Consider the following 16,887-nt stretch of genomic DNA (forward strand, 5'->3'; position numbering starts at 1 on the left):
GGGGGACGGGAGGCGGTGTGTGTGTGTGGTGTGTGGTCTGTGTGTGTGTGTGTGGTCTGTGTGTGTGTGTCCCGCCGTTGGACGGTGGGCATCGCCTCCGTTCCCTCCCGGTTCGACGCCTGCGAGTACGGGGCAACGCCCAGCGTAGGCATCGGAAACACGTGGGGTGAATCACCCCACGGAGGTGCCGCCGTTCGCCGTGGAGATGAACCCAGAGCTGAGGCAACGTGCCTCGCTTTTGGGCGGTTAAAATTAGAATAGCTGAGTTCCCCCCCTAAGCGAGTGGCGAGCAGTATTTCCCCTATATGGTGAGTCAAGGAGCCACAATAGCCTTTATAAAACTGCTCTTCTCGACTTGGCACCTGCTGTGGGTGCTCTGTCACGAGCATTATGCTTAAGAAATGTCACCGAGTTTGCTGGTGTGGCAGTTCCACAGCTCCCAGAAATGCCGTGTTGCCCAAGGGGCCGCTTGCATCCCCGCGTGTCGGTTGCTCTGTCGATGTCCTCTCTCACCCTCCCCTGCACTGCCGGTCTTACAAGACAGGCAAAGTAGGCACCGAGCCTGTCTTCATCTCCAGGATGTTTATCCAGCGATGAAAGGCATTCCAGATACAGTCCATGGGCATCCCAGCCCATCCCAAAACCTGACTGCCAGTGACAAATGAGGACTGCAAATGCAGTCTGATAACCTAGCTACAAAGCGGGTTTTTGGTTTGTTTTTTTTTAATTTTTTTTCCAGCAGCCAAGAGCATATGGTCAGCATTATACTTAAATATTTTTGGAAAGAATACAGAATCCTGAATAATTTTTGAAGTAAACTGTTTATGCATGTACACATCAACGTGTTCCAGAAGGCTCCAGCTTTGTTATGGTTGTTCTTGGCTTTACAACTTGGAGAAAAGGTCTGGATCTTTCCAGTGACGTGTGCCACGTGGACAGGGGTTTTGTGAATCCTGCTGCCTGGTCTAAGGCCTGATTTTCTAAAACATATTATGAATTTAGTATGAAGGACTTGATTTGGGACAGTGTTTCCCCTGACTGGACAGTGATTCTTACGGATGTATTCGCTCTTTCCCAAGATATGCAGAGTTATGAGCTAGAAAAAGAGTAGGAAGAGCGAGTCAGAATAGCATGGTCACAGGAATGGTCATGAGAGACAGCATCTAGCATGTATTTGAGATTGATAATATTCAGCTATGTTTGCTGGAGCAAAGCCAAGTAGCTTCCAAAAGCAGCACAAAGCAGCCTGTCAGAGAGCTCCTATCAAAATCTAGACTGACACGTAAGCATTTTCTAGCACGTTACTGAATGTTATGCATTGGAGACTCACAGTTTGTTGTATTAGGTGTGTCTTTTATAAAGTCTTTGTATTTCTCTCATTACCCTCCAGGTCTTCTCTGGTTTTGTGAAGAGCCTTGGTGGTAAACAGTATCTGCTTAGCTCAATGCAGAAAATCCTAGTTAGGAAAGCTTGGCAATGAACTCATGATATTTGCAGCCATGTGAAGGTGTAGAGCTTTGTCCTGATTGCAGCTAGTCTCTTGGGATCTTTATATTTCAGTATATTCGTGATTAAATGTCATTTCCCCTGTGCAGCAGAGACATAAGAACCAAGGCTATGTGGGTAATGTAGGTGGTGGTATCTAGTACAGCTGTCAGCAGAGAGAGAGAAGTGAAGGAGGATCTGAGAGCTGCCCATATCTCCTGGCCCTCCAGGAGCACCAAAAGCAGGAGAAGAGTGTGGACATGGCTCTGATGGACTCTAGTATTGTGCTGTGGGTTGCACCTGCATGTGGAAGAAAAACCTTTCTTTCTCTAATAGAATGACTAGCATCAATTTTATAGAGATAATAGCACGCAGTCCTATGCAGATATTAATGGCCATAATTTGAATGACCTTTAGTTACATAGATAATATTAGCTAACATAGAGAACATTATCTATAGTTACATAGATAACTTAAACATTCTCTTAAGTTGAATGTATTAAGTAGAGTTTATTCTCTCAAACCAAGGTCTTATGTACTGTAGGAGAATGTAATGTAGAAGAATTTAATTAAATCAGTTTAATGCCCTAGTGTTAAACCACTGTAAAGACTTTAAGAGTTGGGTTAACCTCCTATCTATGTCAATAAGACACAAGTTCATTGAAGTCCACTAATACAAATTAGTCTGGCAGAGGCATGAAATAAAAACTCTTTGCATCTACATTGATGAGGAGCTGGCTTCAAATAGCCAGATCAATTTTTAGAGATTTGTGTTGAATTGATGGATTTTTGTCAGCAGAGACAGGCCTAATGGTATTACAGCTGTTCATTGATGCAGGCTTTCTCTGTTATGTTTCTCTCTCTTGCTATTAAAGTCTTGATAGCTTAAGTACTTTCTCCAATTATTTAGTTATTCTCCACAGCAATGGTCCGCAGTGGAAAATGTCACAAAGATGCTGCAGATTGCTCAGCCTCGTTTCTTATCTCCATCGAGATGCTTTGTGATCTTTAACAGTATACCCTAACCTCTGGGTGCCTGGCTGGTCTCCTCTATCGCAGGGGAAGGGGAAATAAGGCACACTGACGATGCGGAGAGGTGTTGCTCAGCGGAGGTCAGGCAGTGGTTCAGAAGCATAGCGGAGACCAGAGCCTCCGTCGTCCTGCTTCTCAGTTCAGCCTAGCCGGGCATCGAAAGACTTTATTAAGCAGATGACAAAGTAACTTTTTGTAAAATTGCAGGCACTCTGCCTCTTCCAAATGAGAGCCTGATTCTGCAGCCTTTTTTAGGCAAAGTTTTCACTAAAGAGAACAAATGCTTTGTATTTGGGATCCTAGACGTGCCACGCTGACAGGGCTATTTTCAGACAATGGCAAGATCTATGAAATGTTTCCATTTATAGTTTCAGGAGCGTACTCAGCATCTACAGGCTAAAAGATGCCTACTCTAAACTAATTTTTTTAACTCCCTCTATAGACATTGCAAAGGAGCTCTTTTACAAAGTAAGTAATCCTGTGTGTGTTTGACAACTGTCTGGAGTGGGATGAAATACACTGGCATAAGTGTGGAACTGGTTAAGAAGTGCCACTTTTCAGTGAAACAAATCACATCCCAGATGCTGAAATTATGTGCTGCATAATGGAAAAATTGCACATATTTTCCACAGAAAAATTACTTATTTGGATTTTGCCTGAAAACATCCTCAAGAATTATATTTTTATTAGAAGGAAGTTTGTATGGAAGAGATTATGAATGATAAATACTCTCTCAGCTCTTTAATATTCTGGAGGTTTATTTAAGAGGAGTATGTGCATTCTGGTGCATTTTTAGCTCAGACCCTCTGACAGCCACTTTCTGATGTATAGTCAGGAAATTTTTCCCATGCCATGTCTGCAGGGAGGGTGTCCCCTGTTCATACAAGAAGGGCTATCTTTTCTTTGAATCTGAGATACAAACCATCATATTCCGGGGCTTCCGAGTGTCTCACTGATAGTATAGTAATTGATTGTTGCAAATTTAGAGCCAGGAGCCAACTTTCTTCTAAAATGATGTCAAAATATCCAAGTTTTAACAGATGCACTGCTTGTTGTAGATGTTTATCAAAAGGTTACATGGTTCTGAGTTATAAAAGCACAGTAAAATTGTTTGCTATTATAGTTATCTAAACTGTGCACAGTAAACAATTTATCCAACCACACTTAGCAATTATCCCTGTTCCCAGATTATGCGTGAGCAGTCTCCTGCTGACATTTTAATTTGTATGTTCATTACTTGAAATTGCTCAGTGAACGATGTCTATGAATATATGCAAGCCTACGAGCTGCTTGCAAGTGATTTTTCTGAGACTTGCTGGAAGGGCCTGCTCTGTTTGCTCTAGCTCTACTTAAATCATATGGTTCCCCCCCCAAAAAACGAGAACATCTATAAAACCGTTTGGATTTCCTAAGGTCAGGGTCATGGTGCACCTGTCACTGCCCTGATGGGTCTGCTTGCTAACAGCAGTGAGGAATAATGGGGAGCCTCTCCCCAGCGGCTCTGCTTCTTTCTGGAAATAGAGGAGTACTAGAGATGGGTTTTGACCACATCATTTGTCCAGGACTCAAGCAGCTATCGATGTGTTGCTCTTGGTTAACAGGAGGCAGTTCTTGGTCCACATATAATTGGAAGACAAGTAATAAAGCCGCGCTTTTGCACTGCATCTGTCCCCTCATTGGGTGACAGCCCATTTCTTAGGGGTCCCCACTACAGCAGATTTGGCAGTGTAGTTGAACTGGCTGTGATTTTCCTGTTCCCTTTTTGGACAACTTCGATGCACAAAGTTCAAAATGGTCATGCAAAGATGTCTGTGGTAATCCTGAAGTAAATCCATCTCAACCACAGCTCACAATGTTCTGTCTGCAGAGATCTTTGTGAATTTATTTGAGCCTGTGTGACTGTCTGTATAAACCAAAGGAGTTGCAGATATTGTCAGGGTATAAAAGTACACATGCTTTTGGGTGTTGGTACAATGGTAGTTAATGTTTTGTTGAAATATTAGTCCTTTTATCTGTGCATTTTAGTATTCACCAGTGGTTGTTTTTGAAAAGCAAAGGCTGAGCTTGAATCTTCAGGACTTTGCATATTAACATCATCAAAAGCTAGCATTTTCTAGGAATTTTATAAATTATTGATAAGGATTCAGAATTTTATTTCAAGATAAAAAAGAAACTAAATAACAGGTGTTTAACATATCCAGAAGGACAGGCAGAACTCAAAAAAAAAAAAAAAAATCAAAAAATGTAATTAAAAACTTGAGGAAGAACAAAGTGGGGGGAGACAGAAGATGAGTATATGGGATTATTTAAACACGCAACAGAGAAAACACATAGGATTTCAGAGTGAAAATACTCCACGCTGAGGGGAAAGCAAAGGTAAATACAGTTAAACAAAGTAAAATTAGCTCAGAAGAACTGAGAATGTGCATGAGGTAGCTTTTTTAATTTTTTCTTTGCAAAAAGACACAGAAAGAAGAGTGCAAGAGTGGGTGGGGAGAAAATGGATAATCCCATGAAGGAACATACTGGGGAAGAAAATAAGCCAAAATAAATGATAGGAACAAAAGTTTGAGAGCAAAAAGAAAACCAGAAATGCACAAGTTTGGTCCAAATGCACAGAAATGGGTTGATGTAGCCCAAATATCACTCAGGAGCATTTTATGCACTTGATCAGCTTAGCAGTCCCGAATAAGACTTTGAAATACTCCTTGTTTTGAGCATAAACCTCAAGGAGAAAATAAGCACTCAATTTTTGGATTAACTGCATGCTCTACCATTTCAGAAGAGCCAGCATCAAACAATTGCTAAGGAGCATCTGGTCTGCATTTACTGTGCACCCCATCTATGCTACTTTGTACATCCAGACACTGGACTTCAGGTATGCATGTCATAAATGACTATGAAAATGTGTGCCAAATTATAGTATACCATAACTGGTTCTTCCTACCATGATCTTTGATAGTAAAGGCAAACAGAGAATTAAAAAAAAAAAAAAAATTCTCTAATTTCAATGAATAAATAAGACCAGTCTTCTGAGTAATGTTTATTATACTTCTTTGTTCTGTAAAGAAAAAAGCAACAAACAAAACCCTACTGTAACAGGGATACAGACTGCAATAAACATACAGATGTATATGATTATTGCTTTTGCACATAGTATTAGCTTAAGTACATATACCACCGTGTAAAGCAGTTTCAGAACTAAAATGGCAAAGACTATGGTAAAGAAAAAAAGTACTAATAATTTATAAACGCAAAACAAACGTAAAAATATTTTATGCTCCATATCTGATTTCAGAATATCAGTATTTATTGTATTCTTTCCTACTAATACTTACTTATTAATTTTTCAAATAATGAGCACATATACTGAAAGGACACTATGTTTTTGAAAAGCTGTAACTGAACAAGAAAATGGAGACCCAGTAAAAAAACCAGCATGGTGCTGGCTGTATGACTGTTTTTAAAGAAGTACTCCCATTCACCTCATTAGGGAGCTCTGCTTTAAAATATCATCTGAAAGGACCCGACCTTTCTTCAAATCAAAACAGAACCGTTTTCCTTCATATTCTAAATAAGTATTTAAAATATTTTATTTAAGCTAAATCTCTTAGTAAAATAGAATAGCTGCTACAACTGGATTCAGTAAAGTTTATTTTAACATGAATGAGTTAGATGAACAAAGCACAATAAGGATTTCCAGCACAACGGCTGTTTTAATAGGAACTGCTGATGCTCAGCCTTGTGTATCCTGGCAGACCTGAATGGGCTTGCCTCACTTTTGTTATTTTTCGTTTATCCCAGTGGAAGAGAATGCATACGGGAAGATAGAGGGTCACACCTTACGTGTTTTAAACCCATCCCATAGCTTACCTGCCGGTATCCCACCCTTGTAGCCGTATCCTACAGTTGGCCCCTGGAAGTCCAAACCCAGCACTGGGTATCTAGATTGTCCTGTATGCTTCTTAGGAGTCTCCAAAACCTACACATGGGAAACACTAAACAGAAGCCCTGGTTCTGGCAGGCTGCCAGCTACTCAGGATCATCCAGCCAGAATCCCTGCCTGGCCACAGGGACCCGCTCACCTCCTTTCACAGATCTGAGATGCTTTAATGCTTGTCTATGACATGCAGTTGCTACAGAAGGTGATGGTGCTGCCCACCTCTATACAGTGACATAGAGCATTTATCCTTGAAATGGATTTTTGGCTTCAGTGTCTTTCTCAGTCTAGCATACCTTATTTGCAGAAAATTATTACATCCCCCAGGTTTCAGACAAGTTTGGATAGAGAGTTACTAGTGGATAGGATATATTTAAAATTATGGGACTCACTGCTAACATAATTCTTTACTACCATTATTTTATTGCAGTTGTTTATTTATATAACTTTAGTGTCTGGGTTTTTAATCACCTATATTTTATCATCATTTATCTTCAAAACCTCACCAAAGTAGGGAAATAGTCCTGTCCCCACAATACACCATAGATCCCTTAAATTAGGAGCTATGGTGGAACTGACAACTGAATAAAATTGCCTGGAAATCCACAGCAGAAGACTAACTGCTATAAAATCCTTCTGATCCCACAAGCTTTTTGTGAACGCCCCATCTTTTTCCCGGTCCATGACAACATTTAACAGCATTTGTGGCTTGCAGAGTGATGATTTGGGTCCAAACCCTCTGCGGGCAGAATCGCCTGCAAAGCTGCCTTCTAGAAGGGCCTTGCCAGCCTTAGTTTGGGACGTGACCCTAAATCCTGGGGCTCACAGATGATGTGGTTGCGCTGCCTTTCTCCTACATGCTCCTGCTGATGAAGCTCCACCTACACGGTTTGATTCATCAGGATGAGGTGGCTTGATTTACATGTTAAGTTCAATTAACTCTTTCGATTCACACAGAGGTAGAATTAGAGTAAGCAGAAACACAAAAATCTACTAGAAAGGAAAGTTAACGTGAATTAGACAAACAGAAGGGTGCTTTCCCTTGGGACCCTCGAACATATTATATTTTTATGCATATTAATGTAATCAGTGTAAGTATTTTCAAGAAGGATTAACAAATCAGTTTAAGGTATTTATTTTGTTGTACTGTAAAAAATATCTGTTATAGACTTTGAGAGCAGAAGAATATGCCTTCAGTTATTACAGGAATAGAAAGAAAAATATTTCATTTGTTAATGCCTGAATTCAACAAATAGATATTAATTTTAAATAGTTTTCTTCTATTATATCTAAATAGCTATGGATTTGTTTCATTTTAACATATGGTTTGCAATATATAAGCAGTACAACATTATATTTTAATTTTTCATGTATATTGAGCCCAAATACATCTTATATTTATCATTTACAATAATTAAAAACTGTAGAGCACTTTTTTGCTGGAAAAGTAGCATCAACATATTATTTAATTACGGCAAGCTTATGCCTTTTTTGTGGTGTGGCAAAACTACACAATTTCATCCAAGCATGTATTCAGCTTTCCCAGCTTTATCCTAGCAGAAGTCATATATCTATATGTATAGTTTGGCATCATTCTTTCTATTACTGAGTTTCTTTTGATCACTGTCACATTTTCTGGTTTGTTGCAGGCCAATTAATTCTTGAAAATTTTGGACTGGGATGGCCCTTCTCAGTCACCAAGTCCAGCTTCTGTTATCACAGTCAACTGCATAAAATAATATTTTTCATTAAGCACTTACGATTTGCCTTACATAGCATTATTAGTTATAATACATTGTACATGGAATACATTCTCTCTGGTTATTCTGTAGTTTTGAGTGGAGTTGTATGATGGATTAAAAAATCACTTAGAATGTTACCTTTACTTATACTACTACTAGTTAAGAAAATACTACCTAATGAAAGAATTGCAAGATCAGTTCCATTCCCCTCAATAGGCAAGACTTGCTTTGAAGCTCTCACAATACATCTCTACATCCAATAAATGAATTTGCCTTAAGACCAATTTAAAATAAACCTCTCCTGGATAAAACCTGCAAGAAGTTGAGTGTTTTTTTGTTTTGTTTTGTTTTCCCCTCTTTGGACTATGCTAGGCCATGTATTTTTTTAGTTTGTGCAGTAAATTTGAACCCTTCTGCAGGCTGTAAGGATGATTCCAGCATGTTGCGCACAATTATAAAAACTCTGGAAGATCAACTGATGCTGAAGAATCACCAAATCATCACATACACCAGATTCTGCTGCTCTCATAACAGTACACAAATGTAGACATAACCCCATCGAAAATTATGAAGGTGATAAAAATGTAAAATGTGAATAAAGGGGAATCATTGCAGATCAAGAAGAGGATTAATTGGTAGTCTCCTCAATTCACAAAGCAGCGTGGACTCAAGTAGCCCTTCACTTAAACCTGTTATGAAAGAGTCTGACCACCTCACTGACAGTTATTCCTGAGTAATAACATAGGCATAAATTGGATGATGCTCAAGTCAGAGCTTCATCTAGCTCCAAATGTTTACTAACCTATAAATAATCATAGACTCATAGAATAGTTTGTGTTGGAATCAACCTTAAAGATCATCTAGTTCCAACCCCCCTGCCATGGGCAGGGACACCTTCCCCTAGACCAGGTTGCCCAAAGCCCCGTCCAACCTGGCCTTGAACACTGCCAGGGAGGGAGCAGCAACAGCTTCTCTGGGAAACCTGTTCAAGTGTCTCACCACCCTCACAGTAAAGAACTTCTTCCTTACACCTAATCTAAATCAACCCTCTGTCAGTTTAAAACCATTACCCCTCATCCTATCCCATCACTCCCTGATAAAAAGTCCCTCCCCATCTCTCCTGTGGGCCCTCTGTAAGTACTGGAAGGCTGCTATAAGGTCTCCCCAGAGCCTTCTCTTCTCCAGGCTGAACAACCCCAACTCTCTAATGACTGGGTGTACATGGTATCACAGAAGCTTGCATTATTTCACTGACATCAGTCTGAGTTCATCTTTACTTAGGTGGATTATACAGCTCTCTCAAAACATTGGTTTATGAGTCACATACCCAAGTGTATTTTACAGTATGTTTTAGACATGCTGTCAAGATTTTAAAAAAACAGAGGTGGAGAGCGCTTGCTGTCTTGCCTCCAGTCCTTTTGTGTGTACTTATATTATTGTAGATATATATGCTCTGAATTCTACAGCTGAAATGTTCTGCTAGTCATGACTCAAACATATGCTAGAAAACTGAAAACAATTTTTTGAAAGTGACTCAAAGCCCAAAAAGCACAGTAGCAAAAGCTAAACAAGATTAGCTAAGAGTTCAGGTATTGACTCAGACTTGTCCTAGTAAAGATTTCAGATATTGAGTCAGATGTGTCCTAGAGGAGAGACAAGCCTATATATTCAAGAAAACCAAGGAGAGCATTAATCGAAGATTTATATTACACCTAAGTCTAGAATAACACATCTTTTATGTTTCTAGACTATAATCTTCTTATGTTCGTAGATTGTTAACATATAAAACATTAAGCATAAACTTCATATTGGTCCAACACATGTTATAGCATGAGTAAAATTATAAAGTTTTGTTACTTTATCAGAATGACAGATGGGGTCTATTTTTAAATCACCTGTTAAAAAAACAGTGTAAGGTTTTTAGAGCAGCTCAACTGGGTGAAGCAGCATGGGGATCATGAGGCACAGCTTAAGTGACCACATCCACGAGATATGACACACTTCTTAGCCACCTCAGGCACCACTGACAAATAAGACATGATACTAATCACAGTGCTGAAGTTACATGAGAGTACCCATGCTGAATCATACCAAGGGGTCAGGTAGCCTGCTATCCTGTCCCTTAACCATGAAAAGTATAGGAAAATGGCACACAGAACCGTACATCTTTACTACACACTGCCAGCCTCTGGCACTTTATGCCTTAGTTATTTTCTGGGCCAGTCTTTAACAGCCATCAATGAACTCTCTGTTTGTATTTTTTCAATTCTTTTGACCAAGACAAAGTAGCTTTCTGACTCAGGGGCTTCATGCATTAAGTAATACATACAGAATACACCGCATGGAAGGGTTATTAGAAGGATTTTGGGATTATCACATTGCACGCTATGGTATTTATGTTTGGCAAATTTTCCTCTCTGAGAAAGGGACATAAAGCTAAAAGCAAAACTTGTAGAACATTACCTGCTCTACACTGAAGGTCCTTCAAACAGGTGGTGTTTCATATTACTTCTAATGGCATTCTTATACATACTGCATGATTATCTTTAAGCATGAAGTTGTATCATTGTTTTAAATCCTTCAGCAACAACTCCGAAAATCTAAACTCAAATATATATACCTGCACATATACACACAATGGTTGTCCTACCAAACAGTCCAGCAATTTTAAAATATTAAAAATGTGATACACCTCCAGATATATCAAGTAGTATTACAGTCTCATAAAATAGTAATGCTTCTTATTTTTTCATTACTGGCAGGCATCAGGCATAGCAGCAGGAAGGTGAGTTAACAAAGACATTCGGATACTTCTCCCCAAAGGCAGAGTGACCTCAAGGGTCGAAACTAGTTTTCTCCTAGTGAAGCATGAGCTGGTGCTCCCTTCTGCCATTAAACCACCACAGAATTAGAGAGAGAATACCTTTTAAATCAAGACACAGGCACCAAAAAGTGACTCTGGAAGCTAAACAAGAATGTTTTGGTTAAAAATTGTATTTATTGCTGCAGTTGTTTCTTAGTTTCTTCCTGACAAACCTGTCTAAAAAGAATATTGTAAAACAAATTCCAATAGTTTGTCAATTGACTGACTAACAGTATTTACCGTACATGTCACGAATGGCACTGACACTGTGGAAGCCTAGGTCTTATAGCATCACATTCTATCGAAAACACTATACAATCATTTCCCTAAGCTATATTTGTAGCAGTTACATTTCTATATGCCAGCAATTACATTTATGTTTGTTTTCACATAATACCTCTTTAGGACAGTCAGAAAGAAACCTTTTTTTTTTTTTTTTTTTTTTTAAAGAATCTTGCTGTGCATTTCAAAATCTTTCCTTTCTTTAAAAACCCAAACCCATACAATTGGTCTCTTAGTCTTTTTCTGCATTATTCTTCATGTTAATAGCAACAATGTTCATGTGGCATAAATATGAATGTTACAAACAAGTTGCTGTATTCTGAAGACAACTTACTTGTTTTCATTGACTATATTGACTATAGTTAGTTATGGCAAATCATTTTGAGAAAGTATGATTACAAATACCATGGGTCTGGGTTTTTTTAAAAAATACAATACAGAGACTACCACAATTACAATAAAACTTCAGCCTGTTATGATTCGTTTTCCTCCAAAAGTAAGGAGATGAAGATCAACAAACGAAACAACAGAAGCTAAACATATTGCACAAACAGTCAAAATGCAGAAGCCAACCCGCTGGCTCTAGAGAGAAGAAGAATTCAAGCTACTCCAATGAAAGTAAATGGCACTTATCAGTCAAATTTGGCTTGACTGGGTCTCATTCTGCTCCATCTTTCTGCTCCTCTGCTTCACCACTTTGCATTTTCCCTTCATTGCTCTGGGGAATGGCTGCAGCAGAGTTTTCCTTCCTAGGACTGTGTGCTGAAGGAGCTGCAGTTTGTAACCCCCATGGGCTTGCGCCGGGGGGACCCTCTCTGGAGGTGGTGGGAGAGCTGCACTGGAGGGGTCTCCGGCAATGAAACATGATAGAAGTTTGGTAACCGAATGTCATACCTAAAGCCTTTCCCCACATGCACTCTGTCATTCAAGGCATACAGTTTTTCAGCAATGTCACTCCCAATTAAAATTGAGAAGAGGCGGGAGATGAAACGGTGTTTAGCAAACAGCAGATACAGCTTCTTTCTCCTCCAGGCCACATACCGACAATCTGTCTCTGCTGTAAGTGTTACCTATAGAAGAGAAAATTAAAATTAGCTAGGCGATAAGGCAGTGATACTGCTGCTGCTGCCCTTGCTCAGAAAGCGCTCCACTCTCTCAGCAAGCACACGGGCTGTGTCTGTAACGTACACTTTGCATCTTTGCACCTACTGCAATTAAAGCCATTCCAGCCAAAGCACTCTGCAAGGTCTACTGTATGCAAAAGACAAGCGAGAAGGGTGACTGGGAACAGACCAAATGATTGTGTCCTGTCAGCCTCAGTGACAGCATGCCCATGCCCACACTGAGCAGCAGCCCCAGCTGGGACACACGCTGATGGCGCACCCCAGCCTTGGCCCTGCACTCCCTGCTTCGCTCTTGGCAGCCCCAGCTTGAAAGGCAGGTCTAAAGAAAGCTCTTGACAAATGTCATTTGCCGTCATGACATGGGACATTGGATCCCACACAGGCAGAGGACAGCATGTCAGTCAAGTGCCAGCAGCGGCAGGGCTCACAGATGACAGGGGGCAGCCCCCACAGACACCGTGTCCCATGCTGTCCCCCCACGCCAAGCCCTACCACAGGCACGGCTTTCCCCAGCCTGTGCTCTCTGGCTCACCCCCTGTAGGGAAGCCTCTTCAGCACCAACTTCCACCCCCCTCCTGCAAACCTGGTTTCTCAGGGCTGGATTTTAGCACAGCCAAAGAATGCAAACAGTCTGCCTCCCAGATTAGCTTTAAGAAAAACCTTCTTTGATGTAACAACAAGATGCAAACAGAAGATACAAACAGCATAACCGGTCCAGCGGGTAAAGAGAACTTCCCTTGCCAAGTTTTTGTTTCACAAACAAAACCCACAACTAAATTAACTTATTTCTAAACCAATGAGTGCTTGAACAGTTTTCTGTAGTATTTAAAAAAAAAAAAAGCCTCCACTTTTACCTGGAAAATTCCCTCTTCTGTGGGCCTCAGTGAATCCCATTCAGGAGAATCCAAAAATTGAAGAGGAAAAATATAATGCAGAAACTCCCCATCAACTGTCACTCTGATCCTACCAAGATAAGATGTGTTAATTTGTTAGTATTACCTGTACAGCAGCAATGACTGCAACAAGATGTGTTATTTCTCCTTTGTGAGGAGTTTAAATATAGCTTTGAGAGCATGAAAAAACAATCACTGGCCAACAGTACCCTAATTACATTTTTGAACCCAACTTGATCAGGTCAGTTGAAAGACAATACAAGACAATTGTGCAATCGAAATGGAAGTCTTTCCAGGCCTTATTAAAGTCATATTATTCTCTCTGGGGAAAGTCCATGCAGTGACATGTGAGCTTTCTCATGATAAGGCCAGCATGCACTGGAGAGGTGAAAGACTAATGCATGTAACACCGTTTGCTTCCTTCACTTGAAAGCCACGGGATATACTTCTAGGTTTGGAAAATATACATTTTAGAGGGAACAAAATTGCAAAAGCCCGGAGTGGGAAGCAGGAGTTCCCCAGGTCGTAGGTTAGGTAGGGCTCTCTCAATGTTTAACAGCAATTACATGGCCACAGGACTGTCTTTGGAGCCAGGAGAACAGGCCGGAGGTATGGGATCTCTGTGTGAATGCTGTGGCTTTCTGCAGATGCCAAAGAAAAATTTTCTTTCTACTTCTTAAATCATATTTAAGTTTGAAGGCACACAAGCAAGAAAGGCATGCTTGAAACTTGGGAGCTAAGAGAAAAAAACCACAAACTATAGGAGTACCCTTTTTACATCTGCTCTGCGCTGAGACTAATGCTTCTTACAAAAATCAGACGCAGCAGTCCGATACTGCACGAAGGAGGGTAGCAGAAACTCCCTGCATGATTACTAACTGGCTGGGCAGGTAGAAGGATGGACACCTCTCCTTCAGTATGACCATGACCAAAAGCAACCTCCAGGTGGTACTTTCTAGACAGCTCCCAGGAATGCTCTCTGAACCAGGGCGTCACTAAGGACGACAACCTAAACCCCATATTGTTTATTGCAAGTATTTCTAAATCAGCTGAGTATCAAGCTGCCTACAAATTCCATCTGTCCATGCAGCAGGGTGTCAAAAAAGCACCTACAAAGTGTCCCATCAAAGACAGACCATGGCCATCCTCTCTGGGTATCCCATCTACTCTTATGGTGGTCTAGTACTGCATACCACTTTGTGTACAGTACAAAAGCTCATTTCCCTTCAGGAAAGCACCAGCAAGGTTGGCAGAAGGGTATCCAGTAACCAGGGAGTACAGGCAGTGGATTTATTGCCTCAGAGTCTAAGGGCCACAGTATAAAGTAACTGTAGACTCAGTTCTGCAAATCCTGATAGGGCTCGACTACATCTCCTTGTAACGGAATGGTGCTTTTAGGCCTTCTGCTCTCCCTTACTCCCTCTCTTCTCCAACCCCCCAGAAAGCAACCAAATACAATCTGTATCAAAACCAAGATCTCTATTAAACAGAGTTTATCTCAGTATATTCGGTTTTATAACTACTTTTAGTTCTGTTTTAGATGATACCAGCAAAGTAAAATAAGAAAGATGATGTGTTCATCAGCTAAGCAGTAGACAGATAGCAAGACACAGCCTGAAGACTGAAGCACACATTTGTTCCCTTTATCTGACTAACCTGTTAAGTGCTATGATACAGTGGTCTGGAAAAGAATGACTTAAAATCCTTTTCTTTATGCTATTACAGATTTTGTGCTTAGTGTTTTTATGCTAGTGCTGTCCTAGCAAGTGTATTTAGCCTATTAATATTTATATTACTTGTATTAATATTTAATCTATTGTACTGGAAAATGAACAAACAATACACAAATCGGGGTTTTTTTGGTTTTGTTTTCATTTTCAAGAAGGAGGAAAAAATAAAGATATTTGCAGTAAATCTGAACAAACTGATACAAACCTGCCTGACACAAGCAAGGACAGTTTATCAATAGGTGTTTTGCCCTGCATGGCGTAACAGTGTTCCTTCTCCAGGGTAACCACTTCTGCATCGCAGCACAAGACGATCTTTCTGTAGACAGTCAAGGAAATTCCCAGAGGCTGGAAGAGAGCGCTGTAGAGTTCCTGGAATTCTCTGTCAAAGGAAACACTCCGAACTTGGTAGGTAACGTAAATGAACTGGACGAAGCATATAGCAAACAGTATAAAATTCCAGGAGAATATATCAGCAGCACAGACATCCAGCCAAGCCCAAACAGAAGAGCAGAGAAAGCCCAATCCAAGCAAGCTGAAGACATAGAGAAGCCCAAAGAATCCACTTCCACCCATGAAGCCCACAACAAAGAGAATACTAGCTAGGTGGTAGATAGATCCTTCTGCCTCCTGCTTCCAGGTGGTACATGTAGGATGTGCATATATCAAACTTTCCCAAAAACTTGCATTTTCTCCCATGGCTGGAATAATTTTTCAATTCAGCTGAATCTTGGAAATTTTTATTTATGAGATGCAGCTAGCAGGGTCCTTTCCTTTTCCATTCTTGCAAACTCTGCTCAATGATCACATAAGGTCAGGGTCTCTTTTGTAGTAAAGTCATACTTAGGATTTCCAGCAACTAGGAAGCTTATGTTCTCAGAAGACAATGATGTTTCTCATCAGTTCATGCACTGTTTTGACTTTGGCCGTGTCATCTGTAACTTCATCTGATCTGGACAAGTGAAGAAAAGACAAATTATTTATAAAATTATTTTCATCAATTAAACTCTATCAAAGCTTTTATTGTCTAAAACCACAGACTGCATTATAATCTTCCAAGTCCCCTTGTAGCCCTGTGATTCCAGGATCAAACCTTAATACTAATGCAATTGAAAATCATGTTTCTGTATCTATGAACCCTGTAGCAACTGTCAAATCACGACTAAATCCATGCAAACCCATTCATCACATCCGCAACATCCTGTGACAAGCCGTTCCACAGCCTAACTGCTGAGAAGGTAGTTGCATTTGTTGGTCCTGAACCTACTGCCTGCGAGTCTCATTTAATGCCCTACCTAGCTATTGGACAAGAAGTGACAGTGAACTCTTGTTTGTTGTTCACCTCCCCCACCTCACTCTGGATTTTTGTTAAACCACTCTCATTAATGAGTTGAGCAAGACTGTTCTCTGCCCCCGGAGACATCAAACTACACCCCCAAACACCACAACAAGGGAAACCCAAGTATCACAGGAGGTGGTCTTCTCTACTCCAAGGATGACAGGCAAAAAGCTGTCATATATAAGGAAGAACACAAAGCTTAAAGGCAGCTTTATACAGATTAAGCTATTAGAACGTGAAGTAAGTTGTCCTACAAAATACTTCTCACGAGGCATTTACAAAGCAATTTTATAATATTCAAAGTTCTACCTTGTATAATTTCATGCCATGGACCACATAATTTTATTGTTCAACACTGTAAAATGTTAAACATGCTATTTGTTTCCATATGATAATGTATTCCTTAGAGTTAAATAAAAAGTAAAATACGCAACTGAAAAGCATACCCCCCCCCCCCCCC

At 40.3% G+C, this 16,887-nt stretch overlaps 1 protein-coding gene across 1 annotated transcript in view; it reads right to left on the reverse strand.

Annotated features, from left to right (window-relative positions):
- Window positions 1-11,547: 11,547 nt before the first annotated feature.
- The window catches only part of POPDC3 (popeye domain containing 3), a 13,652-nt gene continuing 8,312 nt past the window's right edge, over window positions 11,548-16,887 (reverse strand). The window contains exons 2-4 of the mRNA XM_026845939.1: window positions 15,297-16,040; window positions 13,323-13,431; window positions 11,548-12,414 (exon numbers count right to left, since the gene is read on the reverse strand). Of these exons, the coding sequence (XP_026701740.1) occupies window positions 12,094-12,414; window positions 13,323-13,431; window positions 15,297-15,787 (921 nt within the window). The 5' untranslated portion in view covers window positions 15,788-16,040 and the 3' untranslated portion in view covers window positions 11,548-12,093. The remainder of the gene's footprint in view (window positions 12,415-13,322; window positions 13,432-15,296; window positions 16,041-16,887) is intronic.

This window comes from Athene cunicularia (assembly GCF_003259725.1).
Source record: "Athene cunicularia isolate RWA chromosome 3 unlocalized genomic scaffold, athCun1 chr3_part1, whole genome shotgun sequence".
Taxonomy (NCBI): Eukaryota; Metazoa; Chordata; class Aves; order Strigiformes; family Strigidae; genus Athene; species Athene cunicularia.